The sequence below is a fragment of the Bipolaris sorokiniana genome, assembly GCF_000338995.1.
Source record: "Bipolaris sorokiniana ND90Pr unplaced genomic scaffold COCSAscaffold_8, whole genome shotgun sequence".
Lineage (NCBI taxonomy): Eukaryota > Fungi > Ascomycota > Dothideomycetes > Pleosporales > Pleosporaceae > Bipolaris > Bipolaris sorokiniana.
In genome coordinates, this window is record NW_006911902.1 from 587,556 (window position 1) to 600,847 (window position 13,292).

The 13,292-nt window shown below is 53.0% G+C and overlaps 7 protein-coding genes across 7 annotated transcripts; 4 read left to right on the forward strand and 3 right to left on the reverse strand.

Annotated features, from left to right (window-relative positions):
• The first annotated feature begins 897 nt into the window (after positions 1-897).
• On the forward strand, positions 898-1,585 carry COCSADRAFT_37358 (uncharacterized protein). Its single transcript, XM_007702209.1, has one exon. The coding sequence runs from the start codon at positions 1,042-1,044 to the stop codon at positions 1,261-1,263; it is 222 nt and encodes a 73-aa protein (XP_007700399.1). The 5' UTR covers positions 898-1,041; the 3' UTR covers positions 1,264-1,585.
• A 560-nt stretch (positions 1,586-2,145) lies between these two features.
• COCSADRAFT_37360 (uncharacterized protein) lies at positions 2,146-3,439 on the reverse strand. The gene is made up of 3 exons (XM_007702210.1): positions 3,312-3,439; positions 2,591-3,261; positions 2,146-2,536 (listed from the first exon to the last, which is right to left on the reverse strand). Exons 1-3 carry the CDS (start codon positions 3,355-3,357, stop codon positions 2,240-2,242), a joined length of 1,014 nt encoding a protein of 337 aa, XP_007700400.1. The 5' UTR covers positions 3,358-3,439; the 3' UTR covers positions 2,146-2,239.
• Positions 3,440-4,114: 675 nt separating this feature from the next.
• COCSADRAFT_90742 (uncharacterized protein) lies at positions 4,115-5,892 on the forward strand (the record flags this gene model as incomplete). Its single annotated transcript, XM_007702470.1, has 3 exons — positions 4,115-4,173; positions 4,233-4,603; positions 4,655-5,892. The coding sequence occupies 3 exons, from the start codon at positions 4,115-4,117 to the stop codon at positions 5,890-5,892; spliced, it is 1,668 nt and encodes a 555-aa protein (XP_007700660.1).
• Positions 5,893-6,023: 131 nt separating this feature from the next.
• On the forward strand, positions 6,024-6,403 carry COCSADRAFT_329429 (uncharacterized protein). Its single transcript, XM_007702471.1, has one exon. The coding sequence runs from the start codon at positions 6,166-6,168 to the stop codon at positions 6,367-6,369; it is 204 nt and encodes a 67-aa protein (XP_007700661.1). The 5' UTR covers positions 6,024-6,165; the 3' UTR covers positions 6,370-6,403.
• On the reverse strand, positions 6,403-7,504 carry COCSADRAFT_329413 (uncharacterized protein). Its single transcript, XM_007702472.1, has 2 exons — positions 7,305-7,504; positions 6,403-7,252 (listed from the first exon to the last, which is right to left on the reverse strand). Exon 2 carries the CDS (start codon positions 7,232-7,234, stop codon positions 6,437-6,439), a length of 798 nt encoding a protein of 265 aa, XP_007700662.1. The 5' UTR covers positions 7,235-7,252; positions 7,305-7,504; the 3' UTR covers positions 6,403-6,436.
• A 1,002-nt stretch (positions 7,505-8,506) lies between these two features.
• On the forward strand, positions 8,507-9,655 carry COCSADRAFT_171850 (uncharacterized protein; the record flags this gene model as incomplete). The annotated part of the gene is made up of 2 exons (XM_007702473.1): positions 8,507-9,353; positions 9,417-9,655. The coding sequence occupies 2 exons, from the start codon at positions 8,507-8,509 to the stop codon at positions 9,653-9,655; spliced, it is 1,086 nt and encodes a 361-aa protein (XP_007700663.1).
• A 425-nt stretch (positions 9,656-10,080) lies between these two features.
• On the reverse strand, positions 10,081-12,071 carry COCSADRAFT_37364 (uncharacterized protein). Its single transcript, XM_007702211.1, has 2 exons — positions 11,740-12,071; positions 10,081-11,588 (listed from the first exon to the last, which is right to left on the reverse strand). Exons 1-2 carry the CDS (start codon positions 11,902-11,904, stop codon positions 10,203-10,205), a joined length of 1,551 nt encoding a protein of 516 aa, XP_007700401.1. The 5' UTR covers positions 11,905-12,071; the 3' UTR covers positions 10,081-10,202.
• Positions 12,072-13,292: the final 1,221 nt, after the last annotated feature.

Genomic DNA, 13,292 nt, shown 5'->3' on the forward strand with positions numbered 1-13,292 from the left:
TCACGAAATGAGATGGTGTTAGTACTTTAGGAAGCAACTTTAGAGAACTAACAGCTGGCTGGCCGATAGCGATTTAGCTTCTTCTTATATTCAGATGGTGTGTAGAAGTACAGCAATCACCAGTCACATTCTTCGCCAAACACAGGCTGTATGAAAAATCAAATTGCGCACCTTCACAATGTATCAACAATCTCGCATCAAAATTGTCAATCAATACCATAAGAACCAGCCGATCTAGCATAACGAGTGAATGAGCGAAGAAGATTGCGATACTTCGTATGAACTCGTCCCCTTGCAGAATCCTTTCCTTCTTCCGCACATTACTTTCTGTTCCCAGCAATCGCTATAGGCTAAACGATGCCCATTTTACGTATATGGAAGCCGTTACCTCACAGGAAGCGTATAATTCGTCAGGTTTCGCTGTGCTGACGGACACAACCGACACTGCACAGCCTCAGCACCTTAACGAGCTGCTGCATGCGTCCTATTTCAGACTTCCCAACACAGTCCTGTTTAACCATATATTGATACAGAAACTCCAAGTCGATCAGGATTGGTGCTGGAGATGAACTGCAGGACAGCGATGATCAACCGGGCCGCAGGACGCGGGCAGCACAGGATCCAGAAATAAGCGGATAGATCACTGGTTATACGTCAAGTGATGGCCGCCTGACTTCATCTCTACTCAACAACTTCATACCGAACATCATCCCCGCTCGCAAACCACTTCCTTCTCGATACGATATTGAAATTGCTAGGTCCTCTGCACGGAATCTTCGATGTTACTCAAAGAGCGATATAGTAACGAACCCTATGAGCATGTGGGATAATATGTCCAGCATGCTTCTCAGACAGATTCAAGGTGATACACACATATTGCCTGCATTAGGGTATCCCCAGGATATTCAGATGGCAAAGATGTCACACATATCGACGTCTATAAAAGCCCCATGAATATTCATCAACCACGATGCCGTCCAAAACACACAAGAGCACAGTAAGCAACCTAACCAAAACCCTCAATTCTGAACACCTTCAGAAATGAAATACACCACCCCCGCCCTCCCTCTCCTCACAGTCCTGACCACCGCCCTCGCCCTCGCCCTCGCCTCTGCCCCAACCGATCCACAGCGCATCCTCCCCCCAAACTGGTCCTTCACCATCTCCTCCCTCCTCGGCCCCGGCTGCCCCGACACCGGCAAAAACACCTCCTTGATCCGCACCACGCGCCCCACCCACGGCACCAACACAATAGACGGCTGAGAAATCTACTACTGGTTCATCGCCTACCCGTGGCTACGTGTCAATCTCAGTACCGGACCGCGTCATACCTGGTGCGAAGCCACCGTCGCCTACAAAGAGTTTGCGGATTTGCAGGGGAAGGTGGAGGCAGAGGAGTATAAGTTGAGGGTGCATAAGAATGGGACGAAGGGGTTACTGACGTATAGGTTGGATGAGGGGGTGCGGGTGTATTGGGATTTTGCGTATTATGAGGGGGAGGGGGTGAGGAGGAGGGAGGTAATGTCCACCCTTTTTAACACCGTTTTCTTGTTGTGGCTAGGAGGAAGGGGAGGTACGGCAAATTAACAGAGTAGCTGACTTAATATACGTCTAGATCGCCGATACGATCGATCTAATGGGCCCCTTGCAATCTGGACCGCATGCTCAAGAGCACTATTCGAATATTAGTTATCCGCCGCAACTTATTCCGCAGCAGAAATGCGGTAGTGGGTTGTTTACTTTTCGCACGGAGTTGTGGGTGATGGGGGAGAAGGGGCAGACGGGAGTTGTGGAGAGCGAGTATGAGGATAGTGTGGAGTTGGGGAGGCAGTATTATGGGACGCAGCAGGGTTTCAGTTATGACTGGGAGAAGTGTGAGTGAGGATGGAAAGGGGTTTTTGCTGGTTGAGTTTGGGAGTATCAATGATGTCAATCTTTTGAGTCTTTTTGATCGAGGTCTAACAGGCTTCTACTTTCTTTAAAAATACATTTGCTGACGTTGATATATGCTTTCTTTCTTTCTTTCTTTCTTTCTTTCTTTCTTTCACCTAAGCAAGAGAACATCTGTGATGCTTTTCGGTTAGACATCTCTGGCATAGTTCCTCGATTGAGCCTTGATAGATCAATTGCACAATCACTGTCCAATATTTCTGAATAATGTACATAATGCTACAAGAATTGGTGCATGCTACACGTCATCTACTTTCATCATGCCATACATCATAAAGGCAAAGCAATCTCACCGCTCCGCAAGCATGTTCTTGATGGATCGCCAGTAACTGCCGTCAACCTCCTTTTGTAATTCCTCCTTGGCTAGCCACTTAAAGTCCTGGAGACCGAGCTTGTTCTCCTTCAAGTCGACTTGGCCAGCCATGATGCGTGCCTTCATGAAAAAGGTCTTTGCGCCGTACTCCTTCAGAGTTCCAGAAGGTCGCGGCTCGCGATATTCCAGTTGGTGGTGACCAATTGGCACGTGGCCTACAAGCCAAGTGTTCATGTTGACGCCACCGGTGCTGGTGATGAGACGGTTTGCGGCCTAAAACTTTGTTAGCACACCCTCTCCTTCGTCCAAGTGGGGGCGGGGTCATACCCCATGTAGATGCTCATCCTTCAGACGATCCTGTGGGAACTGCCATTGCCCTTCCTTGTTCTTTACGAGAAGATACAGCGTCCGTTGCAGCGCGCGGTTCAGACTCTTTGTGTCATTTTTCTTGTCTGCTTCCGTCACTCTCGGCATTGGTCTCTCCACGGGCTCACGCTCCATCTTGTTTGCGCCTGTGGTGTCTGGTGCATCTTCCAGACCAGATTGCTCAGCATCCTCTAGCAACTTGCCGACTTGATGTTCGAAATTACTCTCGGGTGCTCCAACAAGCAATTCGTCATTCCAGGCCTCGTCACCGTAGCCCTTGTACCGTCCGATATCGCGGGCAGGGGTCAGCCGTTGCTTCATCTTCCGTTTCCATTCCAGATCAGCCGGGGTTCGCTTCTTGACGTAAAAGTATCGTGTAAAGGGCAGTGCGAGTCGCTCATTCAGACGTTTTTGGTAAAGGAAGAAGGCTGCCTCGAATGGATGCAGGTCGCGTGTTATTTGCGGGGGGCGGGAAAGGACGACACCAGCATTGACAGCGTATGCGGTTGAAGGAGAGGCTTGAGCAACCGGGGGAACATGTTGAGTGGTTTGGTCCTGGGTCTGTATGGCTGCAGCGGCGGATGCGTAGGTGCGGGTGATGGTGTCTCTACATGAGCGACATACCGAGGGGCCTTTGTTCGTCAGCGATCAGGATGCGCCCAATGCCAATTGCGTTGCATACCGGCTCTCGAGGCCAGACGCCTAGTCGCCTGCTGTCCAGTGTTCATATCTCCCCAAGGCCGTGGCCGAATTACGATGCTGGCGCAGCCATCTCTGGGCGTTGGAAAAGTTCGGGGAGCGGAAGTGCTTTGAGCCTAGCTCGACATTACCTAAGCAGCTATGCGAATAACTAACTTTTCTTTGCGCGCGGGCACCTTCGTTTCTTCTTCACGGCACTTTTCCTTATCTCCAGCATACTCGTACTCTCATGAGATGTTGGCCATTTTAATGGTGCCCAGAGGAAGTTGAGCAATCTAAATTCGCTAGCGGTACCCTTACAAACTCTCCAGAGTACAGTTAGATAGTCATTGCTCACATTCTTACATGCCCTCAAAGACGTAATGTTTACGCGACTGAGATGGACGGATATCTTGCATATGAACAGAAGACATAGACTGCTTCTCCGCAACTGGTCGTTGTCTACTTTGGTGTGAGTGCTGCTTGTGATCTACGTACTTAAGTACTGCCTGTCGCGCCCATGATGAAGGGAATGGTGACGTCTGTCCTGTGTTTCGATGAGAAGCCAAGCTCCAGAATGATCAGAAAAGGCACAGTCTTGTCTACTGCATCTGAACCATAGAAATTTCATGGAAGTACATGTCCAAACTGCAACCCTGACAGTTGTCCATGTCGTGAATTGTCGGTCATTTCTTCCCCCGATCCCCAAGTCTTGGCATCGAAATTTGGGACTGGACGCGTTCTTGCCGCGCAGACCTTTGGGTCAGGTAACCACCACATTCAAGATACCCCTCATATACCGCCGAAATGTCTCTCTCTATACCCAACGCCCCCAATGCCGGCCTCTTCAAGCAAGGCTACCAAAAGTATGCTCTTGCATGACCCCGCAATCACTGTAAACACTCAACTAACCACCCCGCAACAGCTACGACGCTGAAGATGGAGCCGTCATCCGCAACATCGATGCCTGCCGGACGATTGCACAGACGGTTCAGACATCTCTCGGACCATATGGCCGCAACAAGATTGTCATAAACCACCTCCAGAAGATGATCCTCACCTCGGATGCGGCAACAATACTGCGTGAACTCGAGGTTGTACACCCGGCAGCCAAGCTCCTGGTCATGGCCAGCCAGCAGCAAGAGGCAGAGATGGGCGATGCCACAAACTTCGTCATCGTACTGGCTGGCGAGCTGTTGAAGAAAGCCGAGGAACTGATCAGGATGGGTCTCAAGACAAGTGACATTGTCTTGGGCTACGAGAAGGCACAGCTTGCCGCTCTTCAAACACTTGAAGGTAGGTGTTCTCGCAGACGTCTCCAATAGTTACAAAGCTAATTCAATCCAGAGCTTGTATGCGACAAGGTTGAGGATATCTGGTCACAAGAGCAACTCAGCAAGGCCATCCGCACCGTTGTTGCCGCCAAACAGTCTGGCAGCGAGGACTTCCTCGCTGACCTCATCGCCGAAGCCGTTCTCGCCGTCCTCCCCAAGAACCCCGTAAACTTCAATGTCGACAACGTCCGCGTAGTCAAGATCATGGGTGGAGCTCTGGAGCAGAGCAAGGTGGTCAAGGGCATGGTCTTTGCAAGACAGCCTGACGGTACTGTGCAAAAGGCAACCAAGGCCAAGGTCGGAGTTTTCTCGTGCCCAATCGATATTTCGCAAACAGAGACCAAGGGCACGGTGCTGCTACACAATGCAAAGGAAATGATGGAATTCACAAAGGGCGAGGAGCAACAAGTGGAGCAGGCTATCAAGGAGCTCCACGATTCTGGCCTAAGGGTGGTTGTTGCTGGATCGACAATTGGCGAACTAGCCATGCACTACCTGAACCGCTACAACATCCTGGTCATCAAGATTCTCTCCAAGTTCGAGCTGCGACGGTTGTGCAGGGTAGTTGGAGCCACACCGCTCGCCCGTCTTGGTGCGCCCATGCCGGATGAGATGGGTAGCATTGATGTGGTCGAGACACTAGAGATTGGTGGTGACCGCGTCACAGTCTTCAGGCAAGAGAACGAACAGACACGGACTGCCACTCTGGTGCTTCGCGGTGCCACTCAGAACCATCTCGACGACATAGAGCGAGCGATTGACGACGGTGTCAACGTGGTCAAGGCCATTACCCGCGACGCACGGTTAGTGCCCGGTGCCGGAGCAACTGAAATGCAGTTGATCGAGAGAGTCAAGGCTATCGCGGACAAGACACCAGGTCTGGCACAGTACTCGATCCGCAAATATGCCGAGGCATTCGAGGTTATCCCGCGCACGCTCGCCGAGTCAGCCGGTCTGGACGCAACTGAAGTGCTGGCCAAGCTGTATGTCGCACACGCAGCACAGAAGAACCGAAAAGACGACGAGTGGACGGTGGGTGTGGACATTGAGAACAACGACGAGACGGGCACGCTTGACGCCAAGGCCGAGGGCATTCTGGACCTGTGGGTCAGCAAGATGTGGGCCATTAAGCTGGCGACGGAGGCAGCAAGGACGGTGTTGAGCGTGGATCAGATCATCGTGGCCAAGCAGGCTGGTGGGCCCAAGATGCCAGGCAAGGCACAACAGGGCAACTGGGACCAGGATGACTAGAAAAAAGAATTGGTGTGACGAATAGCATGTGTATAATGACCAGGGCTAGACGCCATCAAAGCATTGAAATGGATGTGTTTTAGTCCCCACCCCGTTTCCACCATGCCATTGTGTGACGCAGGTTGATAGTGGGGGGAAAAGAGGGTTCTTTTGAGACTAAATCATGGCTTGGAATTCTATTGTTGTCACTTTGCATAGCGCTAAGGCTGGTAAGTCTATGTAGCCTTTTGCGATGGGCTCTGGTTATGATGGCGGTGCCTCTAGTAGGCATACATGGAAATAAATTTTTGGGTATCGCATCTTTTTTTTCTTTCTCTCTTCCGCCGCCTTCTTCTTCTTCCTCTTCTTCTTCTCCAGAAGTGTGGCATCTTCTTTTGTTTTGTTTTTATTCATAACGCCCACCCCCTCCCCAACCCAATTTGTGCCATGATATCCCGTTCCCACGTTGTAAATTCCAAAATGTCAAAATGCGAATGAAACAAGCGAAACTCGTTGGAAAATGATATGTCTTGAGATGTTGATGATACTGTTGGGCAACAATGGACTATACTTGTCCTATAGGGACTCCAAAATTCAGTGGTGGAGTCTTCAGTCTGACGCCGTCGACGACTTCTGTGCTATTACTCGACTTGCGCGAGTCGGACGACGTGTTTCGGCTTAGTGGCAGGCCCGGGTCTGCATCTACTGCAGGTGGTGCAGCGGGAGGATCTGGTTGTACAACCTCGGGCTCTGGTGCATCCTTGAGCCTGCTGAATCTGTCCTGGTCTTTTGCCACCTTCTCAAGCACGTCATCTAGCACATCGAGTGCAATGTGATCACTTGCACCTTCTACGGGGTTCGTGGGCAGCATGAGAGGCCCGATGAGGGGCTGGTCGTCTGCTAGCATGCTTGGCTCCGGCTCGTAGTACTCTGCAGCAGGCGCTTCTTCTTCAGGGGCGGCGGGCTCTTGGTCGTGGTGGACGGGGGAGAGGGCGCGGGGGATCAGTGGAGTGTGGCCGGCATGCAGCTTGTTGGCCTCGGGTAGTGGGGAGAGGATAGCGTGTGTGGGCGGCGGGGAGGGCAGGACCTCGTCATCTAGCTCCGAGTTGGGCAGAGAGATGCGTGTTGGGAGCTCTGGGCGTTTCTGCCGCTTTTGGAGCAATCCTCCGAAGGATGTAGCGTGGGCATCGACGGGGCCGAGTGAGGTAGGAGCTGTAATGGCGGCCATGTCGTGTTGCTTGTCTGGAATAAGCTCGGCGGGAGGAGTTGTGGTGTTGGGGGCAGTGAAGAGAAGGTCAGGACGAATATCCATCTTGGTGAGGCCCGCCCATACGGTCTGGGTTTCTGCATGGGTGTATGTCATGATGAGGTTACCGTAGCGCTAGAAGGCGGTTAGTTGGCTTCTGCATCTTCTAGAGGGTTTAGTGACCAACCTAGGCGTACGTGACGTGCGTGGTGGCCGGTGGAATATGCAGATATGCAGATATGTAGTGTTGGCAAGAGCAGAGGAGGAATGGCTGCAGTCGAGGCTGAGGGTGTCCTGCTCTGGCTTAATTAAATTCAAAAACGGGCACGAGTAAGCGTGGTGTGGTGGGTGGATCAAGTGTGCCCCAAAGCGAAACGCAGGCGTGTGGTTGCATCGCGACGTGCATCCAGCAGCGACCCATGTCACACGTCATAGCCGCGCTCGTGCCTGGCGCTGCGTGGTGCATCGTGTGTGGTGCATCGCCCGCCCCAGCAACCACGACTGCGGCTGCGGCGTGCATTTGCATCCCCCTCCCTCCCACTTCTTCCCCCCCAACTCCCCCATCCCCAGGGCCCGGCTTTGTCCTGCTGCTGCTGCATGTTTCCTGCATCTGCATTCGCATCTGCCAAACACTCCCCCCCCAAACGTGGCTTGCGAGCTGGTGCAATCCACCCACTAGCCCGTCAATCATCATGAGGCCCTTCTTGGCTGAGCTGGGCCCCCCGATATCATCATGCCCGGCCCAACCTCGCAGCCTCTCCCCTCCCAGATTCCCCCGGCCCCCAGCAACTCGAGACCGCTCCGGCTTTGGAATCACCAGTCCTTGGCGGCACGATAATAGTACTTAGACTCCTGCACGTGAGACGGTATTGGCACTTCGTCATCAAGAGGCCCAAGTCCCAAAACCTGCCATCCATCCGTTCCCGATCGCGGGGCTGAAGAGGGGTAACCCTTCTTCTTGAAAAAAAATATCACAGCCCAAAGGTAGACGTCTAGAACGCAGCCAGCTGCTTTGCCTACCCCGGTTTCAAACATCTCCAGGCAGCCTGCTTGGGTACGGCAGTTTTACTTTCCGACATCTTCCGCTTCTCCAGCTGCCCCAGATCGTGCGCTTTCCCAATCCGGAGGACTAGCCACACCCACGCATGTGTTGACCATCGTTATCATTCCCAGCAGCGCCAGCTAGGACCAGTCATGGATGCTTTCCCATATATCCCACCACATCTCAAATATGCTGGCCTATCCAAGCAAGAAAGAGATAGAAATGCCGCCGCGGAAAAAGGACGTGACAGCACCAAGGCCAGCGTCACCTTCTTGAGCCAGGCAAATTCCCCGGGAACCAACTTGTCGCAAGCGGACCCTCTCAACACGGCAAGGAGACACAGCGCCATGAGCGCCCGCAGCTACCCAATACCCTTTCCCGGGGAGAACACTGAAGATGATGACCTTGCCCCATTCCCGGAGCCGGAGGTATCTTCACTGGCCCTAGACACTAAACCTGGCGCACAGATACATTACACATATTACCCTGCCTCGAAATCGCAGGGTAACAACCCCAACCCATTTTCCCAGACGCTCATCGTCTTCCTCAACGGGGCCATGATGCCACGAAGCTCGTGGGACGCTGCAATACGCAGCTTCCTCGAAAAACGAATCACAGGGCGACTACCATATCCAGGGCTACTAAGCTACGATCGATACGGACAAGGGGAGTCTGACCCAGACCCCGACGACCCTCACCCCCCGCCCTCACACGGTCATGACGCCATCTCGGCCGTCAAAGCTCTCAAGCAATTTACCCTACAAATCTGGCGTGAACACCTCGATATCAACAAGCCAACCCACTACCCCTGTCTAATCTTTGTCTGCAACAGCCTAGGCTGCGCCCTCGCTCGCCTGTTCGCCCAATGCTACCCAGGAACCGTCTCCGGCCTCCTCTTTCTCGACAGCATAATGGCAAATTCCGACTACCAGGCGTTCTGGCCCGACCCAGATGCTCCAGACTTTGATCCCCACATACTGCCCGACGATGTAACGGCCGACCAGGTCCGCGCTGTGAGGGAAAAGTACAGGAGCATGTTGCACCCGGATGTACCGAGTCCTGAGGGGCTTTCACGCAGGAACCTGGCTAAACTGCTGCCGGATGCTGGGGCCCCGAAGCTAGAAGGGTATCTGGGTCGAGGCCCTTATTTGACGGTTGTGGGTCATGATTGGGAGACGTTTGCTGAGCAGTCTTGTATGTTTTTCCATCACTCCAATCATACATCTGTTATAAAGGCTAATCTTCAACCCATGACAGCCAACCCTCCCCTCAACGTTCCTAAAGCCCTCACAATGACTTATGCGAACCCCGCATGGCGCCGCTACAACGAGGAGCTGTGCCACATTACCGAGGAAGGCAAGGCTATTGGCCCCATTACCGCGGTCCGCTGCGGCCACTTTATCCAAAGAGACGACCCGCGTTTTGTCAGCGACGAAATGGTGAGTTTGCTGGATAGAGTGGTGAATCGTGTGCAGCAGGTGAGCAATCGAGATTGAAAGATCTGATCAATGAAAACTTGAACGTTAGGTATCGATGTAATAAGTGTACATACGTAATATATCAGAAGAGAAGGAAGAAGTAGGAAACAGAGTCCCATATATGGAAGGAGGCAAATTTCATGTGTTTCCATCATAGACATATATACGTATATTTGCTTGAACAACATCATCTACTATACAAAAGTTCCCTTCCCGTTTAAAAAAACAAGTTCAAAATCAAAAACACAAAAAAGCCGCCCATATGTACAAAAAAACAACCCATATCCATAGCTGCTAGTCCTATCATCACGCTAGCCCTTGAAGATTCCCTAAAAAAAGATACAAGCCAGTTTCCCTATCACCTCTCCTTCACATGTGCCCAACTTTCCCATGTAATGCCCGTCTGCAGGCACATGTCTGAGACAAACATTCAATCGAGGAACCGGCCGCCGAGGTCCCCAGTGGGTCAGTCGTAAGCCCCCCCCCCTTAAAAACTTTAAACCGGAGAGTAAGGAAAAAAGAGATAGTGGTAGGGGAGTTAATGCCAAGTGAGAGTTGTCACATGTCAAAAGTCGTCCATATCACCCATGAAGCTATCCACATCGCCGGTATCGCGGCCACGGTATCTCGCATGCTGGACATCACCACGCTCAATCATTTCTTCATCGTCATCGTCGTCAATATCGTCTTCATCGTCGGCGTGATGATCTCCATGCTCATCTTCCTCTTCTTCGACACGTTCCTCTAGCAGCTTCCTTTTCTCCGCTTCACTGAGACCCGCTTTACTCGCTGCTTCCATGCGCACGCGCAATGGGCGGTTCTGCATGTAGCTTTCCATGTAGCTTGCGCCGAGGCTGCTCGGGTAACCGTAGCTACCTGCTTGGTCCACATCAGCGACGCCCGAGCCGTGCAGACCGCCGACGTAGGTGTCGAAATCTTGGTCTTGGTCTGCGAGGCCATCGCTTTCGAGATCCGTGGTAGCGACTGGCGAGTTGGGGAAGATTGTATTGGAACCAGTGGTTTTGGGGATTGGGTGGGGCGGTTGGGCAGGCGAAGGGTCGAGAAATGTGCGCGATGCGGTTTGTGCGGACCCAAAGGGTATGCTGGGTGAGCGTGGTGAATGAAGGGGTGGTGAATGCTCGGTTGCAATGGATACGGGTGTTGGTGTCTGAGACTCGGTCAAGGCCTTGTTGGCGGACCGGATGGCGTTGGCCATTGGAAGGGGGAGGCTGTGATGTACGGCATCATGGTGCTCAATGTAAACCGGGTTCTCCGATGTAAGGCGCGGATCAATCATGTCATCGAGCGAGGCAATGGAATTGGAGGCTGACGTTGTTTCGCTGCTGGGCGAGGTGAGCAATGGCTCGTCGACAGTGTCCGAGGGATGGACAGTCTGGCCATCAATGACAAGACTGACTCTTTTGCGCGGTGTTTTGGCCTTGTCTTTGTGTCGCAGCGCCGACTTCTTCATTGTCGAGCGTTTGGACTTCTTGGCTGCTTCGACTGGCTGCTTCTCTCTCGTCAGCACGCCCAAGGCTGGGTTCTCCATGTCCTTGTTGTCCTTGCTCTGCTTCCGGCCTTCTTTGCTCTGCTCAGCATCTCTTGACACTCCTGTCACGGGCGTGCCTGCTACACTGTCTGCGCCGTACGCAGTGTCGGGCTTTGGCGTCGGTCTCTTTCTTTTCTCGGGCGAACTGTCGCGAGCGTCGAGCAGTGGCAGAAAGACAGGCGTGACTAAACCGTAGAGCTCTTGCTCTCTCTTGTGCACCTTTGTGTGCTTCTTCTGCTTGATTCTTTCCTCGGGCTCGGGCGCCTTTGCGTGGGGCGGCGAGTGCGCAGAGGGCTCCTGCGGTGCTGGTGAGGGAGCAGTGTCCTCAGCATTACTCGCACAAGTTTTCTGGGCAGAACTTAATTGCTGAGGGCATTGCATTGAGCGGTACTGGTCTACAAGCTAGGCCGGAATCAGTCCTCAACAGCACTCTGACAAACATGGACAGGGCACGAAACAGTGCAAAGGCCGCCGGGGGAAAGGGAAAAAGGAAAGGCAAAGGCAAAGGCAAAGAAAGGCGTAGTGATGGTATTAGTAGTAGTCAAGTACATACCTGGTGGCCATAGTCGCGCAGTTCGTCCTGCTTGGACTTGATGTAGTCGTTGATGTCTTGCTGCAGCTGCTGCCTTCTGAGCTCGACGCTGCGGGCGAGGGCGTCCAATTGCTCTCTGGTGAAGCCTGGAACCTCGGCCAGGCTCGGGTCGGATTGAAGAAGCATGGACTGGGCGGTGGACGAGGGAGTCTTCTGATCGGCCGGGAGATTCCGCTTTGGGCGTGCGGTGGGCAGGATTTGCAGCCTTGAGCGTGTAGCAGGCTTTGGCGACACTGGATCGTCTGCACCTGGGTAGTGTCAGTGTCAGTGTAAGTGGGAGGCATTGCCTGCGGGCAGAGGCAGCACAGGCGGTCCATTGTCGCATTTGGCAGTGGGAATGGCATACCTTGTGTCGGCGAGTGGCGCATTCGCCTAGCGGCGATTGGCTGGGCCCGGACGGTCACAGGGCTCAACGGCTATACCGTACCTTGGACTGATCCTACCCCCAGGCAACGGGCAATGAATGGGCAACTGACCAGCAGAGGGTGACACAGCTAGCGGCGGCGGCGGTAGTCAATTGCGTGCTTCAGCAGGCGCTGGCAGGGAAAACAGCAAAATCTCTGTTGTCGCGCAGTGTCATGAGGGGGCCCAAGTTGGAAACCGAACGCTTTCTACTAATTATCGAACAGCCGCCAGACCTCATACGAGGCATAGTGCGGTGGGGCTCCACGTCCAGGCGCGCAGAGATCAACGCTTCTAGAAGGACGGTAGCCTTTGCGCTGACGGCCTTCACCACGTCTGCACACGCCCTGCTGGTGCTACGCAACGACTGCTTGCAACAGCCTGTTCGTACTATATCCAAGTAGTATACACATGTCTACTCGCGTGAGGTAAGGTCGGGAATCCGCCATGGTCGCTACCGACGCCTTGTGTATGCGCCCCCCTGTGCACTAGCATGTCAAGCGTGCATGGCTTTCCTCATCCGGTTATCCACCAAGCCAAGTTATACCCATTTACACCGATCAATCTCCCCGTCCTCTGAACTCTGGTTTGCCAGATGTCTATAGGGCCTGCTTGGTGTTCCCAATATTCGGTTTACACAAATGCACCAGTGCTGACAAGCAGAGAGAACCCACTTCACCGCAGAGACAGGCCATGTGTCTAGACCCACTTCACATGCTCGCAATGAGTTATCTGCACGAGTGGTTGCGATAAGTGCGGGGAGGATAGAGAGACACTGCATGATTGGATGCTAGACCTCTTGTTGGGAACAATGTCTGAACTGTAATCGAATAGCTACTCGCGTCTGAGCTGTTGAGGGCGCTTTACATCGTATACATATATACATACGTCCTTCTGGACCAGTGATAGGATGCCTCAACACTTGCCTCCCCATGCCTCTGTCGATGCGCTCTGGACAATGCCGCCATACCTACATTCGATTGATGTGCAAACCATGTGCTTAGCTGTACTACGCGTGGCTCGAATAGCCGGTGCACTCTACCACTAGAGCTTAGAACACCCTGAAGCTAGCGTCGACGGTATTGCTTGGTTTGTTGACATGAACTAAAAGC